This window comes from Tinamus guttatus, unplaced genomic scaffold (assembly GCF_059628265.1).
Source record: "Tinamus guttatus ecotype Peru unplaced genomic scaffold, ASM5962826v1 Tinamus_guttatus_pri_ptg000470l, whole genome shotgun sequence".
Taxonomy (NCBI): domain Eukaryota; kingdom Metazoa; phylum Chordata; class Aves; order Tinamiformes; family Tinamidae; genus Tinamus; species Tinamus guttatus.
Genome location: NW_028289004.1, coordinates 3,196,450 through 3,210,650, shown reverse-complemented (window position 1 = coordinate 3,210,650; position 14,201 = coordinate 3,196,450). Strand labels below are relative to the sequence as shown.

General features: G+C 45.0%; 1 protein-coding gene across 1 annotated transcript; it reads right to left on the bottom strand.

The window, feature by feature from the left end:
- Positions 1–4,274: 4,274 nt before the first annotated feature.
- Positions 4,275–12,516, bottom strand: PRDX4 (peroxiredoxin 4). Its single transcript, XM_088532768.1, has 8 exons — positions 12,288–12,516; positions 10,604–10,721; positions 9,364–9,480; positions 8,780–8,902; positions 7,721–7,851; positions 5,966–6,000; positions 4,733–4,779; positions 4,275–4,400 (listed from the first exon to the last, which is right to left on the bottom strand). Exons 1-8 carry the CDS (start codon positions 12,514–12,516, stop codon positions 4,397–4,399), a joined length of 804 nt encoding a protein of 267 aa, XP_088388894.1. The 3' UTR covers positions 4,275–4,396.
- Positions 12,517–14,201: the final 1,685 nt, after the last annotated feature.

Here is a 14,201-nt window from a genome sequence, read left to right as displayed (position 1 = left end):
GAGTGACTGGAGAGGAGGAAAAGAGATAACACAGTGGGGAGGAAAGGCGTGATGTAACTCCCTGGGTACAGGGAAGAAAGTGAATTCAGCAAATGAAGATGTTCAAAGGATGTGTATTTTCAAAGTTCATGCTATCTTAAGAATGTATAGCAATCACAGTTAACTATAGAAATGTATATATCGCCCTACAGGATATGTGTATGTGTGTATATACATATATATATATAAATATATAAAATTATGTAAACTATATATAGAAATAAAAAATATATAGAGTCTCTGCTCATGTACTTTTAGTCTCGGAAGGCAACTCCAAGATGTCTCCCTCTTTGAGTACAGGCTAAGGATATCTGTGTTTGAGGAGTGTTGTTAATGAATATCTCTGTGTGCCTTCATGGGTGATATAAAATTTGGTTTTCTTAAGTTTCACATTCAGGATTAAAATAATTTAACCTGGTAATTATTATTTTAGGCTTATATTGCAACTTAATGACCAACCCCTCACTGCTGTAGAGTGACTAACTATTACTGTGCAAGGCTAAGTGGAGTAATAGTAAATATTTTTGTTTATAGCTAACATACCTGCCTAACTGCCTGTGGCTCTGTAGTGGGAGGTAAATGTCTCTGTTTTTCTATGTCAGAAATAAAATGATTAAAAATGACTTAATAAAAATACTGTAATGGCTTTTAATAATCTGTCCTCAAAGTCTCTTGATTGCCTTGCAGCTGACGAGGGATGTTCAGTGCTGCAGGAAGGAAAAGTCGCCAAAGCTGGGGCAGCACTGGCCAGCACGGGAGGGTTTCGGTTCAGGAAGTGTAAAATCCCTGCATGTTCCATTGGTTTCCCTGGATGTCCTCTTCATTCTTTGTCAGTATCTGTTGGTGACAAGCTTTGAGTGCCGGTCCTCCTCTGAACAGATTTTGATGTAGGTGTGTGAGATACCATTTCAGCTTGGGTCAGGGACCAGCTAGCAAGAGAAGACGATAAATACTCAGAGTTTATGGAAGCACTGGTGGGGGTTTCCAACTGAAGAAAGGTGGTTTGTGATGGAAGCAGTATCAGACTTCGGTGAGGAGCAGCAGGGCTGTGGCTGCTGTTTCCTGCCCTGGCACTGCCTTTGTGCGTCACCTTGGGCCTGAAAGCAGGACAGGTTCCCCGTGCTGCGGCAGGAACAGGGGTGCCCTCAGCGAGCAGCTGTGGTGGGGCGGCTGCCTGGCTCCCTCAGTGCTCCCAGGGCGTCTGTGCCCAGGGCTGGCCTGGCCGCACGGGCACCTGCAGGGTCCCCACCGTGTCCGCTGCACCGGCCGGGGGGCTGCCCTCGCTGCTGCTCTTGCTCGCTGGGGTCCCTGCCCATAAAATACGCTGGTGCTGCCCTGCGTTCTACGCAGGAGGCTCTTGGGGGCTCAGATCCCCTGCTCTGGTGCTTCCTGGGCCCTTCCGGGTGGTGGGAGCCCTGGCAGGTCACCTCAGGAATTGGGTGCTGCTGGAGGGAGCTGCTGCTCACAGTAGCACAAGTAAAGGGGGCTGCGCACCTCAGCCAGTCTTGCTCTGCGCTTGCAGAAGGCCTCTCACCTCCATGCAGTTTTTGGCTACTGCTGGGACAGCTTGCCCAAAACAGCAGTGGGAGCTGTAAGCAGGCGGGCTCGCTGCTGGTGGTCATGTGCTTTGCGGTTGTTCACCTCCACAACACGTGTTCCGGAGCCTCTTTGCTGAAGATTTGGTCAGATCGAAATGGGCACTGTGCAGTGGAGGAGCCTTCAGTCTGGGCTCAGAGAAGAACTTATATTAACTTGGAAAGAAGTTGGATCTCTGAAAATTCTGTCTTTTGTCGTTTGAAAAGACAAGTTCAAAATGGCAGAGTCATGCATCTGACTTCCGTGCCCTTCTGAGAGAGACCTGTAAATACCCCCAGACCAGGTTCTTAGATGTAACTCTGTGCACCACTATTTGTGAGTGGGTGTATTTGAGGCCGTGCTATGGCTGCCTCGTGCAATGTGGCCTTCAGGGAGGCTTGTTGGTGGGTGCTCTTTTCTTTAGGTGATACTGTCACTTTTATTTGATACCAGAAGTTTTAAAGGATTTTCTGCCCTGCTGGAGCTTATTTGAACATGCTAATCCTACACCTGTGAATAAATGTATCCAGGTATTTTAACAAGACCATGGGAACCTCTAATTCCAGCAATAGGTAACTGCTAGTAACATGCATATAGAAGAGGCAAGTTTACTTCTATTGCTGCCTCAGTGTTTCATTGTCACTAAGAACTGGAATTAGTTTCAGCTGGCTAATTGAAACCTGTCGTTATCTTTGCCAACTGTGGACAATATTTTTCACCCCAGTCTTTTCCTCACGGCATATCCAAATCTGCCTTTCCACAGAAATATTCTTTCAAGTACATACAGTGACATGTATCTTTGCTTAGGGACTGTTTCCTTAGGACTTTTTATTCTTATTGAACTTTTTGAAAAACAATTCCTTAGGCCTTCGTTTTTCATGCCTGGCTCTGCAAGGAGCAGTAGGCTGGAGAATGTTCAAAATACGGGTGCTTGATAACTCCTTTCTCATTCTCTGTAATACCTCTTTTGCTGCTTGGCAGAACAAATGTCCTTGCTGCTGGGAGAGCATGAGGTGTGTGTGAGAGTTACCAGGCTGAAAAGGCAGAGTGAGCACTCGTACCATACTGCTGAACAGCAGTTATCTGTAAGAGAGACACCCGTGTTGGGCTTGTTTTGTGCCCTGGGCTCTTAACAATATCCAGGCTATTTAAGCCTTCTCTTTGTTGATGATGTTTTGGTGTTTGGGGGTGATAAAGGCTCTAGACAAAATCCTGCTGCTGTTGATTTACAGCCTGCTTGTGTGAGCAAGGGGCTCTGCTACGTGCTGGTGTCTGCGTTTGCAGCCTCTGGCATCCGTGTCCCCTGGGGCCTGTTCTGCCTCTGTTAGGCTCTGGCATCACCCTCCCAGGATCTCTGCAGGGAGCTGAGTTACCACCCGGGCTCTTCCATCTGGGGCTGGGGCACTGGGCTGCTCCGCTCGCTGGGGCAGCAGTTCTGCCTGCCCTGCCCTGAGCTGTCGTTTGTACCAAGTTGAAGCAAAAAGCAAGCAGCAGCCTCTACCCCCAGCCAGCCGCCACCACTCTAGAGAGATGCTCGTTGCTCGTTGATGTCTACACGGGCAAGAACCTTAGCAGTGAGGATACATCTGTTGGTCCAGTTCAGCTGGACAGCTGCAGGGGGAGGCTTCATAGGGCCTGCAGGGGCAGTGAGGAACTGAGCTCCCCAGCGTGTGGTGCCCACATGTGGTCACGGGTGACACTGCATGGGAGGACCCGTCATCTCCGGCCTTTTCAGGGACCAGGAGAAGCAGCCCTGGGGCAGGGCTGGCACCCACTGCTGCTATCGGGGACTGCTTCTCCAGCTGCATAAACTGTGCCCCATAGGTTAAAGAGGGGGAAGCGAGAAAGGGCACGAAAAATATTATTCTGCTCTCTGGTGAAGGGGAGCGTGAGGTGTGTCATACAAGGTGATGTTATTAGCCCTTGAAAGAAGAAATTCCTCTGCATGAGCCACAGAAGTTTCTGTTGAACAGCGGCCATGTAAATAGTAATCTTGGGAAAGACAACTACGACTTTAAAACCAGGAGCCCTGGTCACCCGTGGCACAGCACAAAGTAATAACCGGTAGGTGCAGTGGTTAACAGTTTAAGACCAGGGAAAATGCAGCCCCTGTGAAACAGAATGGATCTCATCAGCATGTTAACTACAAATGCACGAGGAAGAAGTTACTGGTTCAACTCTTTCAACTCTTGAATTACATGAACTGACGCAGTTGCCTTTTCTAGTGCAGTTGTACTGATTAATGTAGCATAGCTCTGTTAATAGCTTAAAGAAGTAACCGTTTTCCAACTCTGGACAAGCTAGAAATTCCATTCAGCGGCTGTAACTGCACTTTTGGCTTCAGGCTACTCCTAGTAGTTCTGGTGAACCATAACCAAGTTGCTGTTTGCCAGCTGTAGCTCCTAGGACGTGACCGAGCAGACAAGACCTTTTAGAAATCCAGCAGCCTATCAGCAGCAACACTTAGGCATCTAAGTCTCAGCTGCCAAGGACAGGATGTTTTGGGAAAAACAAGCATCTAAGCAATGCTGTCCGGGTAGACATGTTTACATGTATTTCATGACACTATCCTTTTCTAACTAATAAACTAGTCAAGCTCATCTTCAAACAACTAGAGCCAGAGAGTTCCACTGTGGTTATGCATTAGTCAAATTCAACAGAGTAACAAAATTAATGAAATTTTATTGTCAAAAATCAAGTTGAACGTGACCTATATAAGTCAACAGAAGCAAGCCTCAGTTTAGCTTATCGAAATACTTCAGTTTCCCAGCGGGATCAGGAATTATCTGTGAAAGAAAGAAAAAGAAAAGGTTAGTCTAAAAATACGATCACACAGATATTGTTGTACTATAAAATCAAAACAGTACTGTACTTCACAGTGTGATGTTAAGGCCAACCCACCAACACCACCTGAGAGTTGCATGTCAGCTGGCCTGACCCTAGGTTGCCGTTTATCACTGTAGATGCCCGAGAGCAGAAAGGTGCAGGCGGTGGAAGAGAGTGTGCAGGCTACCAAAGGAAGACTCCATACACCCCAAAGCATGTACATCAATGTTGCTTGCCCCAAAAGCAAGGTACAAGTTAACACCTGCACTCAGGTGCTTTAGAATTTACTTACAGTTCTTCCCTTGGCCACCACACTCTCATGGCTTCCTCAGGTTTGATCTAATCAAATCAAACATGTTTAGAAGGCAGGGCCACCAAGGTCAAAGCATCTTCAAGCAAGTGCCTTTGAACTACTCTATTTAAATAATCTGCATTTTTTTTTTCCTACACAGAAGTAGCTTATGCATTTACTTCAGTGCTTTAAACTGATAAGATTGGACCTATTAATCTTAGCATGGTAAGATTGGTTTTCAGAAGAAATGTAAGAAGCAATATGAAGTTACAGTTTTAATTTAATTATGAAGGTCAGAACTTCCAATGGTATCTGCTAGGCCAACCAGCCCTCTTTTGTCTTAAAATCTTAATATCCAACTTGTCCCACTGAGACAAACCTCTGCTAGCTCCCCGCCTCCCATCATCCTGGAGAAATTTCATAGCCAAAGCATAAAACGTCAGTGTAACATTCCACTGACTTAATGTCAATTAAAATGCACACTATTCTGCTTAGAAGCTGCTGGGACCTATTTTTTTCCTAAGACAGCTCTCAAGAAAAAGCAACACGTGGTCACGACCAGCTGGCTCAGCGAAAGCCCCATCTCTGTGAAAGCCACGCGAGTGCCAGAGAGCCCCTCTAACGGAGGCAGCTCAGGCCTTGAGCAGAAGACTCCTCCTCCTCCTCCTGAGGCTCCACCCGGGCCCACCAAACATAAGCGACACTAGCGCTGGTTCCTCCGGACCCGGGAGCCACAAGCAGGGCAGCAGCAAGAGCTGCTGCGAAGCTGAAGCAGGGCTCCCTCCTGCAGCTCTGGCCGTGCACACTGCCCCGGGATCCTGGAGCAGCTCCTGAGCATCCCTGACACCTGGGTAAAACCCAGGATCTCCAGCCAAGGCTCCAGGGCACCTCATTCCCATATACACCAATAACTGAGGCGACAGGACCCTTCCCTGTCCTTTCAACTTCCAAAACCCCCTCGAGCAGTGAGCAATGCGTGCTCAAGGGTTGTTCCCACATGATTAGTGGAACTTGAAAACTCCGAAGCTGACCCATCACCTCTGTTATTTCACATGAAATAGGTAGCTATCCAAGAGCTGAGTTTACTAATACTTGAAATACTCCTAACAAAAATTACCATCTCCCTTCCTATCATCTCACTGAATGCTGCAACAATTTTGTGTTTTGCTTTAATGAAAATGTTTGCTAGGTGTTTTCTAATAGTATGGGGATTTAAATAAAATAATGACTTACTGTTTCACTGCCAGGTTTCCAGCCAGCAGGGCAAACTGGAAAAAAAAAAAAAGACAAAAAAGCTAAAAAAGCTAGTAAAAGTAATTATTTTCACTTACTTTTTTTTTGGTCTTTAATATTACTCTTTCTGAACTTGAAGTAAAACAGCACAGAATCATCACATGTAAATACCTGCAACTGCTAAATATTCTTTTTTAAAAAATAAATCAATGGTGTCAATGACACATTTGTAAATTATATTATCTACCACTTCCATTAACTGAAAGCTGCCTATCCTTGGATGGATGTTTGTATCTTGGTTTAATTCTCATGCCCTTCCAGACAAAGCACTGCCAAAATAATATCTGAGAATAAACACCTATTCCTGCTGGACAGAGAAGTTTCACGATAAAATACAGATGAACAACATTGAGACCTAGCTTGTTTTTAAAACCAACACGAGGGAAAGCCTGCTAAGCAAGAGAATCAGCTCGAAGTTTCCACTGGAGACTGAGTGATTTTACTTGAAGCCTGTCCAGAAGACAAGGACTGTGGTTAATGGGGCTGCTGCAGAGATCCTGAAGTCCCGTGTGGCCATACGCTCCCCAGTGAAGCCCGGGCCTCTTCACAGCTCTCTGTGAGGGCTCAGCCCCTCATTCCCACCACTTCACACTGCTTGGAAGCACCTGCAGAGCACTGCAGACACAAAGCCGGAATTGTGAATGATTTTTTCTCCCTGCTCTGTGCAAAGAATCCAACAAAATGTCTCAGGAGGTCTGCTTCAGCATTCATAGAGACTCACAAGAGAGCATGCACAGCTGGAAAAGACTGTGCACTCTGGAAACACTCTGCATAGATCAAGATTAATCTGCAACTAAATTGAGAGGCTCCTTTTCCATACTGAGAAACTGTTAGGTTTGCAGCCTAAGTATCAGCATTCATCTAATTCTGCACAGCAAAGCATGATAATTTGTACCATTTCTGTTCATAGGTAAACTGCAGCTGTACGTCTCTCTTCAGCTGAAGATGCTTTTAAATGCCAAGTGAAATTGAGTTGAAAATTAAGCTGCTGAATATCTGAATATTTAAATAAATATATTTAAATAATTAATGTGTTAAAGTTCACTATTTAAAGTGCCTGTAAAAAGCTCACCCCATGGCTGAATGGTGGGGGGAATACAGCCCTATCTGAGGCAAAATAATGACCTGAAGTCAGTGAGAAACACTTTGTCAGGGGAAGATCACCCTGTATGCCTGTTACCCAGGGATCTAACCTTCACAGCCTCAGAGTGTTCCTTGACATGAAGCATTTTCAATTATTTACTACAGATGATGATCAATAAATAACATGGGACAAGGACTGCCATGTTGTGCATCTCAACCCTAGTCTACCAAAATATACTGAAAGATTGGGCCTGGTTTTTCAGTATATCATATACAGTGCAGACTTCTGCTTGTGGAATTATTTTATATATATATATATATGTAGGTACACACACACACACGTATACACATATGCCTCAATTCAGACTGAGAGATACTTTATGCTCCGCATTCTCACATAGGTGTAAAGTAAATTACTGTGTAAATTACTACACCAGAGACAACCTAGGGAGGATGGAGGCCCACAAAACCCTGAAGCAGGAAAATCAAACCACTTCACACATACTTCGCCATTCTATTCTCTGATGATACCAAGTATGTTGCTTCCAAAAAGCTACAAATAAACCTTACAGTCTAAGCAATTTCCAATTAAAAAAGTATTTTAAAGAGCACCTTCTCCATGTTTGTCTGTGTATTGAAATGCTTGCACTAAACGAAGTGTTTCATCCACTGATCTCCCAACAGGAAGGTCATTCATTGTGATCTGCCGCAGGATTCTCTTATTGTCAATAATGAAAAGGCCTCTGTGAAAACATACATGAATTTCTCTTTTTAGAAAGCAGAACTAGTTACGCTGTGGTGTTCATGCACTGTTTTGTGCCTGCTGGATGGCAGGAATTTGATCTCTGCAAACATCCTACAATACACATCACCTTACAATGCTACTTATGAGTAGTATCAATGAGCTGAGGGATTATTAAAAACAGAAGAGGAGATGCATCAACTACACTTTGGGGTGTGGCAGAAGGTAAGATATTACAAAGTTCCAAAAACCAACCAGTAAAATTCAGGAAAGAAACGGGTCATTTGTTACCCTCAGTCTTGTCTTCACTGGGACTTGGGAGGTTCCTGAATCAAGGCAGCTCTGGGGAATTCTCACCATGGTGCTGCTGAGTGCTGTCAACCCCAGCGCCACCTTTGCCTTTGTTCAGGCTCTTCGTGGCTGTTCTCATGTTCTTTGGCATTTATCTCATCCCCGAGGATGAATGCCCAGGCAAAAAGTGCTCTTGCTTTACAAAAATGCCACTTTCTGGTGTTGCTCAGCTCATTAGCCAAGGAGTATTTCTGCATCTGTGTGGGACCACTATAATCCCAATCACACTGACAAGTATTTTCAAGGATTAAAGGAAGGCTGCACATCAACATTATTTAATGCAAATTATTTTGTGCAGTGGTAACAAATAGTTCGCATGGTATGCTGCCAGAACAGTTTGAATTGTGCAAATGTGAAGGAAAAATATTTTGCAGGTACACACTGCAAGTTAGCTGCAGACTGCTTATACAGCATGAAACAAGATCATGAGATGTGTCCTCAATTTCACATAAAAAAATGCCAGCCACTCTGATAATAATAATAATACACACGGGTAGCATAATTTCAAATATTCCTTTAACTGTATAGTAAGACGCCCTATTCCAACAAGGCAAAATGAACTAAAAAAGGTGGAATACCTAAGCGTATGCCCTTGATCTTCCAGATACACGCCATAGTCCTTTGAAATCTGATGGGTCAAATCTGAAAGAAGTGGAATCTTCATTGGTCCAAGTCCTCCTTGTTTTCGAGGAGTATTGATCCTTTGAAAGGAGAGATGTAGCAGTATTTTTAATTGTTTTATATTCTCTACAGAAAACTAAGCCGCAAACCAGAACAGTACAGGCAGGAGAATTTACTGTTCCCCCCCCCCACCTCTTCCCTGCACACAGGGGAGATGAATGCCATTAGCATACTCTTCGTACAGACACTTGCAACTATGTACCTGCATTTTTTTTTCTTTTCTTTTTTCTGTATTTGAAATATTTTGGATAGGGACATGATGTATTTCAAGCAATATATATTAAGCAACCTTCAAAGATAAAGGTACTTTCATACACTAGAGTTTAGATTTTTTACCACTGAAAAAATGTTTTTAAAGTTTTATCAATGGCATCACACTTTTATACATTAAGATATATCTACATGCACTATAAACCGGGATTACCATTCTTCAGCTAAATTGGACCAATTAATGTATTTTTTTAAGACACAAAATACATACCATGCTAAGTGAGTGAACTTTGAGTCCACTGAACACGCTACTACTTCAGTGTTTATTGCTCTGAATTCTTCAATTCGGTCACTGAAGGCAATTATTTCGGTTGGACACACAAATGTACTAGATAAAAGACAAAATAAAGTAAAAATTCCTTCAAATATCCAGAAAGCTCCCTGTTTACCTTTTTAGTAACTAGCTTCATCAAAGCAGTTAGAATTTGTTTGAAATAAAAAGTGGAAGTTGTGGATTCCTCAGAAATTATTTCAGATTTTTTTTTATTGCCTCTTCAAATATACACCAAAATGCTGATTGACAATTTTTCCCATCTCAGATTCTATCTTAACTACAGAATCACAGAATGGTTGAGGTTGGAAGGGACTTCTGCAGATCATCTTATTACAGTTTATTTCTAAAGAAGATTAGAAGCCTACAATTAGCTTATGATCTGGATGCAAGTGTATTCATAATTATTTTCTCCTGAACTTTCCAAATATGAAGTGGCTGAATTTAAGCATGATATGCCAAGGCAGTGGAACATACTGTACTCCTTGGTGTAGCGCATGTCTGCTTGTTTTAAGTATTTTAACTTGAACTTCTTTTGCTACAGAAGAGAGAGAGAATAGTAAAGATGATCACAATTCCTTGGCCTTTAACCTGTAAGAAAGCAGGAAGCTAAGAGGCAAACCAATTAATTAAGTTATTAAGGGAATAAGGTAGTTATGCATCTCAGTCACTGTAATGCGTAATCTGCTCCTCATTTTGAGGAAAAGAATGGGACTGCTTGGTAGAAAGCAGGAGCATTTTCACTGAACCAGTGAAATTATTGCATTCCAAATAAGGGAGGGTAATGCTAAATACTTTTAGGATGGGGAAAAACATTATATCTTAGTGTCCTTTCATGCACTACCTTCATAGATGAGATGCTATTTTCTGTCTGCAGCAATGATTTACAGCATAATACACAGAATAAAAAGGTTGCCTCATTAGATGGTACAGAGGGAAGATCACCATTTTGTCGGGAGAATTTATCTGGACAAATACTTTATTACAATCTGACCACCCATTATTAAAGCACAAAACCAAAGAATGCCTTTTCTCCCATCTCCCCCTTTTCTTCGCCCAAACCTTCACCTGAGGGAGCCGGGGGGGAGTGGGAATAAAAAAAAGCACAGGAAAAAAAAAAGTGAATTATGAGTTAACTACAGAGGGCTCAGTTTAATATGTCTACAGTGGTCTTACTTACAAGTCGAGAGGATAGAAAAAGAAGACAAGGTATTTTCCTTCGTAATCTGTTAATTTTAGCTCTTTAAACTCTCCATTGATGACTGCTGTTCCTTCCCAGTAAGGTGCAGGCTTGGAGACTGAAATACAAAGGAAAGTCAAAGTAAGAGACTGCATGAAGCACATGTTTCAAGGTCTTCATCAGCTGGTTCGGTGTACATAACTTTCTTACTTATGTTTGAAAAATAATGTACTGCACACAACTGAAAACCCCAAAACTTTCCTCTTTAGAAAGTTAACAGCTGGCCCAGGTTACAGAATGGTGAAACAACACTTATTTCTTGATTTTCATGGGACAATATATAGCTGTAGAATATAGACAGGAAAAAGCACCGAATAAGGACTGCAAAAAATAACCTGTATCAGACACACACCTTTAAACATGAGACATATTGTGTCTGAGACAGCGCATGCACTCTTCTTCAGGTTTAATTTATATAAGTCACAAATGATGCATCAATATGAGTACAAAAAATCAGTAGATATGATTGACAAAATCAGTTTTATGAATGCTGAAAAATGTTCTTCCTCTTTTTTTTTTTTTTTGTAAAATTTTTGATCAGATTTCATGCTCAGGACTTCCCTCTAATGCTTTTTTTTAAAAAAAAAAAAAAAACAAAAAAAAACTAAGTCTTTAAACATAAAGGTCTATTTTCAAGTGAGGACAAGGACTAGTGCCTAAGTTATTTAGACCGGCCTACGATTTTCCCAAATATGTTGTTTCTTTTGAAAAAAAAACCCCAGCACCACCAAAAACCTGATAATCCTCAGTGAATCTGTAGCATAAAGTTAACTTCAACTGATCTCAAATTAGCAAGAGAAGGAAGAATTAAATAAAATATGCTGCATTTTGGTCATTCAAAGATATTTTTTTTTTCCAAATGCCTGAAATGTTGTAATAATATATATTACAAAGAGAGAGAGAGAAACAGCTGGCTTCATGGCTATCTTGGCTGGCTTCCAGTATTCTCCACACCATCTGTTTGCCCAGGTTTAAAATGGAAGTTCTGTCCTGGCTCAGTACAGGAAACGTTATTTAAAACTGTAAATTCTCTCAGTAAGGATTGCTGCTACTATACTGTTTTTTTTTCCTCCTTATTCTTGTTTTGCAGTTGTACAGAAGCGAGACTCCCGAGAGCAGCGGGGGGCGCATTTCCCCGCTCTGCACCGCACACGCACCCACCAGGGCGCAGCCAGCGGAGGCGGGCAGGGCCCCGGGGGCTGCAGCCACGCGCAGCACCGGCCCCCGCGCACGGACATGTTGACTCGCGCCCCGGTGGCCCCGGGTGCAGCTCGGCGGCAGCCGCCGCCATGATCGCCGGGCGCCGCTTCCGCACGGGGGTCGCTGCCCGCCCGGGCACTCACCGCCCAGGGCCGCTGCGGGCTCCGCGGGGCCGCATCCTCCTCCCGCTGCCGCCGTCGCCGCCGCCCGGGCCGCGCCGCCGCCCGCCGCCCTCCACCGCCTGACGTGGCTCTCGCGGCAGGGGCCGCAGCGCCGCCACCTCCCCGCGCCGCGCCGCCGCCCGCCGCCGTTAACGGCCGCCGCGCGCGCCCCGCCGCCCCTGACGCCCCCCGCGCGCGCCCCGCCGGCCGCCATGCGGCGTTCGCGCGCTCCCCGCCGCCGCCGCGCTCCGCCCGCCGCCTACTCTTGGCCTGGCTGAGGTGCAGCGAGTGGTCGGAGCCGGGCGGGCGCGTCGCCTCGCCCGGGTAGACGTGGCCGCCCGCGTAGAAGTGGCACTGCTGCTCGCCCCGCGCGCGCCGCGCCGCCTCCTCCTCCGCCCCGCGCAGCAGCGGCGGCGCCGCCAGCAGCAGCAGCAGCGCCGGGGCCCGCAGCGCCCAGCCCGCGGCCCGCAGCCGCCGCCGCGCCGCCTCCATGGCCCGCCGGGAGAGTGCGCGGCCCCGCGGCGCGGCCCCGGGCGGGGGAGGAGCCGGCACCTCCCCGCGCCCGCCGCTGCCCCCGGCCGTGCAGGCACACACGTACGCACGAGTGTGTGTGTGTCTGTGTGTGTGTAAACCGCGTTGTGCTACGGGTACGCACCTGCGGAAGAACGTATATATATATATATATATATATATATATATATATATAAAAGTTATATCTGCGCGCCTGCAGTGTGCGCGATTGCAGAAGGAAGCGTGCGGGCAGCCTGCCCGCTATCTCGGTCTGCGGCTCCCCTGGGCGCGCTGCCTTGGAGGCCGCCGCGCTCGTCACCAGGGAATAGCGGGGTTATTGCGGGAGCTGCGTTGTGTGCTGCGTCGTGGATGGATCTTGTCCTTCTTCTGGCCCTCCTGCAGCAGAGTCCGCTTTTTGAGAGGGTATTTTGTAAGAATGAAAGAATCAGGAGAAGCAAGACTTGGAGGACTTCCCTCCTGTGTGGTCTTAGTGTACCTTTTCCTCATCTAAGTGCCCTTACAGTGCTCCAGAGGGAGTTCATTTTGGCTCCCACCTCCTGCCACGTTTGCACTGAAGTCATGCTATAGGTTCTGTGAGTTAGGTTCGGTGATAAACTTACTCAGGCGTCTGTGCCAGCCTTAAGGGTCTGAAGGTTACTGCGGATCAGAAGAACAAGGCTCTGGAACAGTCTTCCAAGAGAAATGGGAGCAACACAGCCCCATAGCTATGAGGCTTAACCAGGGTGTGTGAACAAAATTAAGAACAAAATGTAACTCCCTGCCTACAAGGGAGGATGGCTCTTGAAATCCCCTTCTGGTCCTGTTCTTTCAAAGCGAGTTGACAGTGGCCAGCCTGTGATTACACCTCCTAAAATGTTGGAAGCTGGATAAAATCTCATCTCCTTTCCAGTGCTGCTATTGCAGTTTGACTTTCCTCTTCTGCCGAGGACACGGAAATAAAAGGAAGATGGACAGAACCCATTTGCTCGTGTGAATTGTTAAGCACTCTGGCCCTGGTGGAAAAAAAGCACTTAAAAAGCACTTGTACTTTTAGTTGCCCTTCTTCTCTGTTTTTACTGATTTTTGAAGCACACTAGAGTAGTGCTCTGAAGAGCAGTCATATAGTAAAGTGGAAAGAAATTAGGGGTTAAGAGGTGTGCACTTTGTATAATGTTAACATCCCTCAATTGGAAGATGAGTTCTGGTGCGTGAGATCTACTTTCCATTACCAATGAACAAGAGAGAAAAACAACGAGATCCATGAAGCAAAAACAGAGAAGAATCATCAGTCCTCTTGTGCGTGGGGAAAATGCTGAAGGGTGAAAGTTGCTTTTATCCACAGAACATAATGTTAGTTAAGTAGTGCTAATTTGAGGTTCATAGGTGATTGGATGTATAGACATTGAAGGCATAATCAAAACAGCTATGAGAAAGACTTTCTGGCTACTACTACTATCCAGGCTTCCTTTCTTTCTTCTGGAAGTGCTTGGAAATGAAAAAAAAAAATCAAAATGAAGTCCAAATATTTATCATTCTCCAGTGTACAACAGGGAACAGGGCACCTTTCTTTCTTTGGCCAGTGATGAAATACTTAAACTGAAGACTGATTTTCGTGTTTAAATTGATGGAATTAATTTATGCTCTTGATATGTAATAATAGAAAAACT

Coding starts and splice junctions, on each gene's coding strand:
- PRDX4 (XM_088532768.1), bottom strand. CDS start 12,516: ATGGAGGCGGCGCGGCGGCGGCTGCGGGCCGCGGGCTGGGCGCTGCGG. Junction 10,722..12,287: donor GCACCTCAGCCAGGCCAAGA/GTAGGCGGCGGG, acceptor TTTGTATTTCAG/TCTCCAAGCCTGCACCTTAC. Junction 4,780..5,965: donor GGAAACCTGGCAGTGAAACA/GTAAGTCATTAT, acceptor TGATTTGATTAG/ATCAAACCTGAGGAAGCCAT.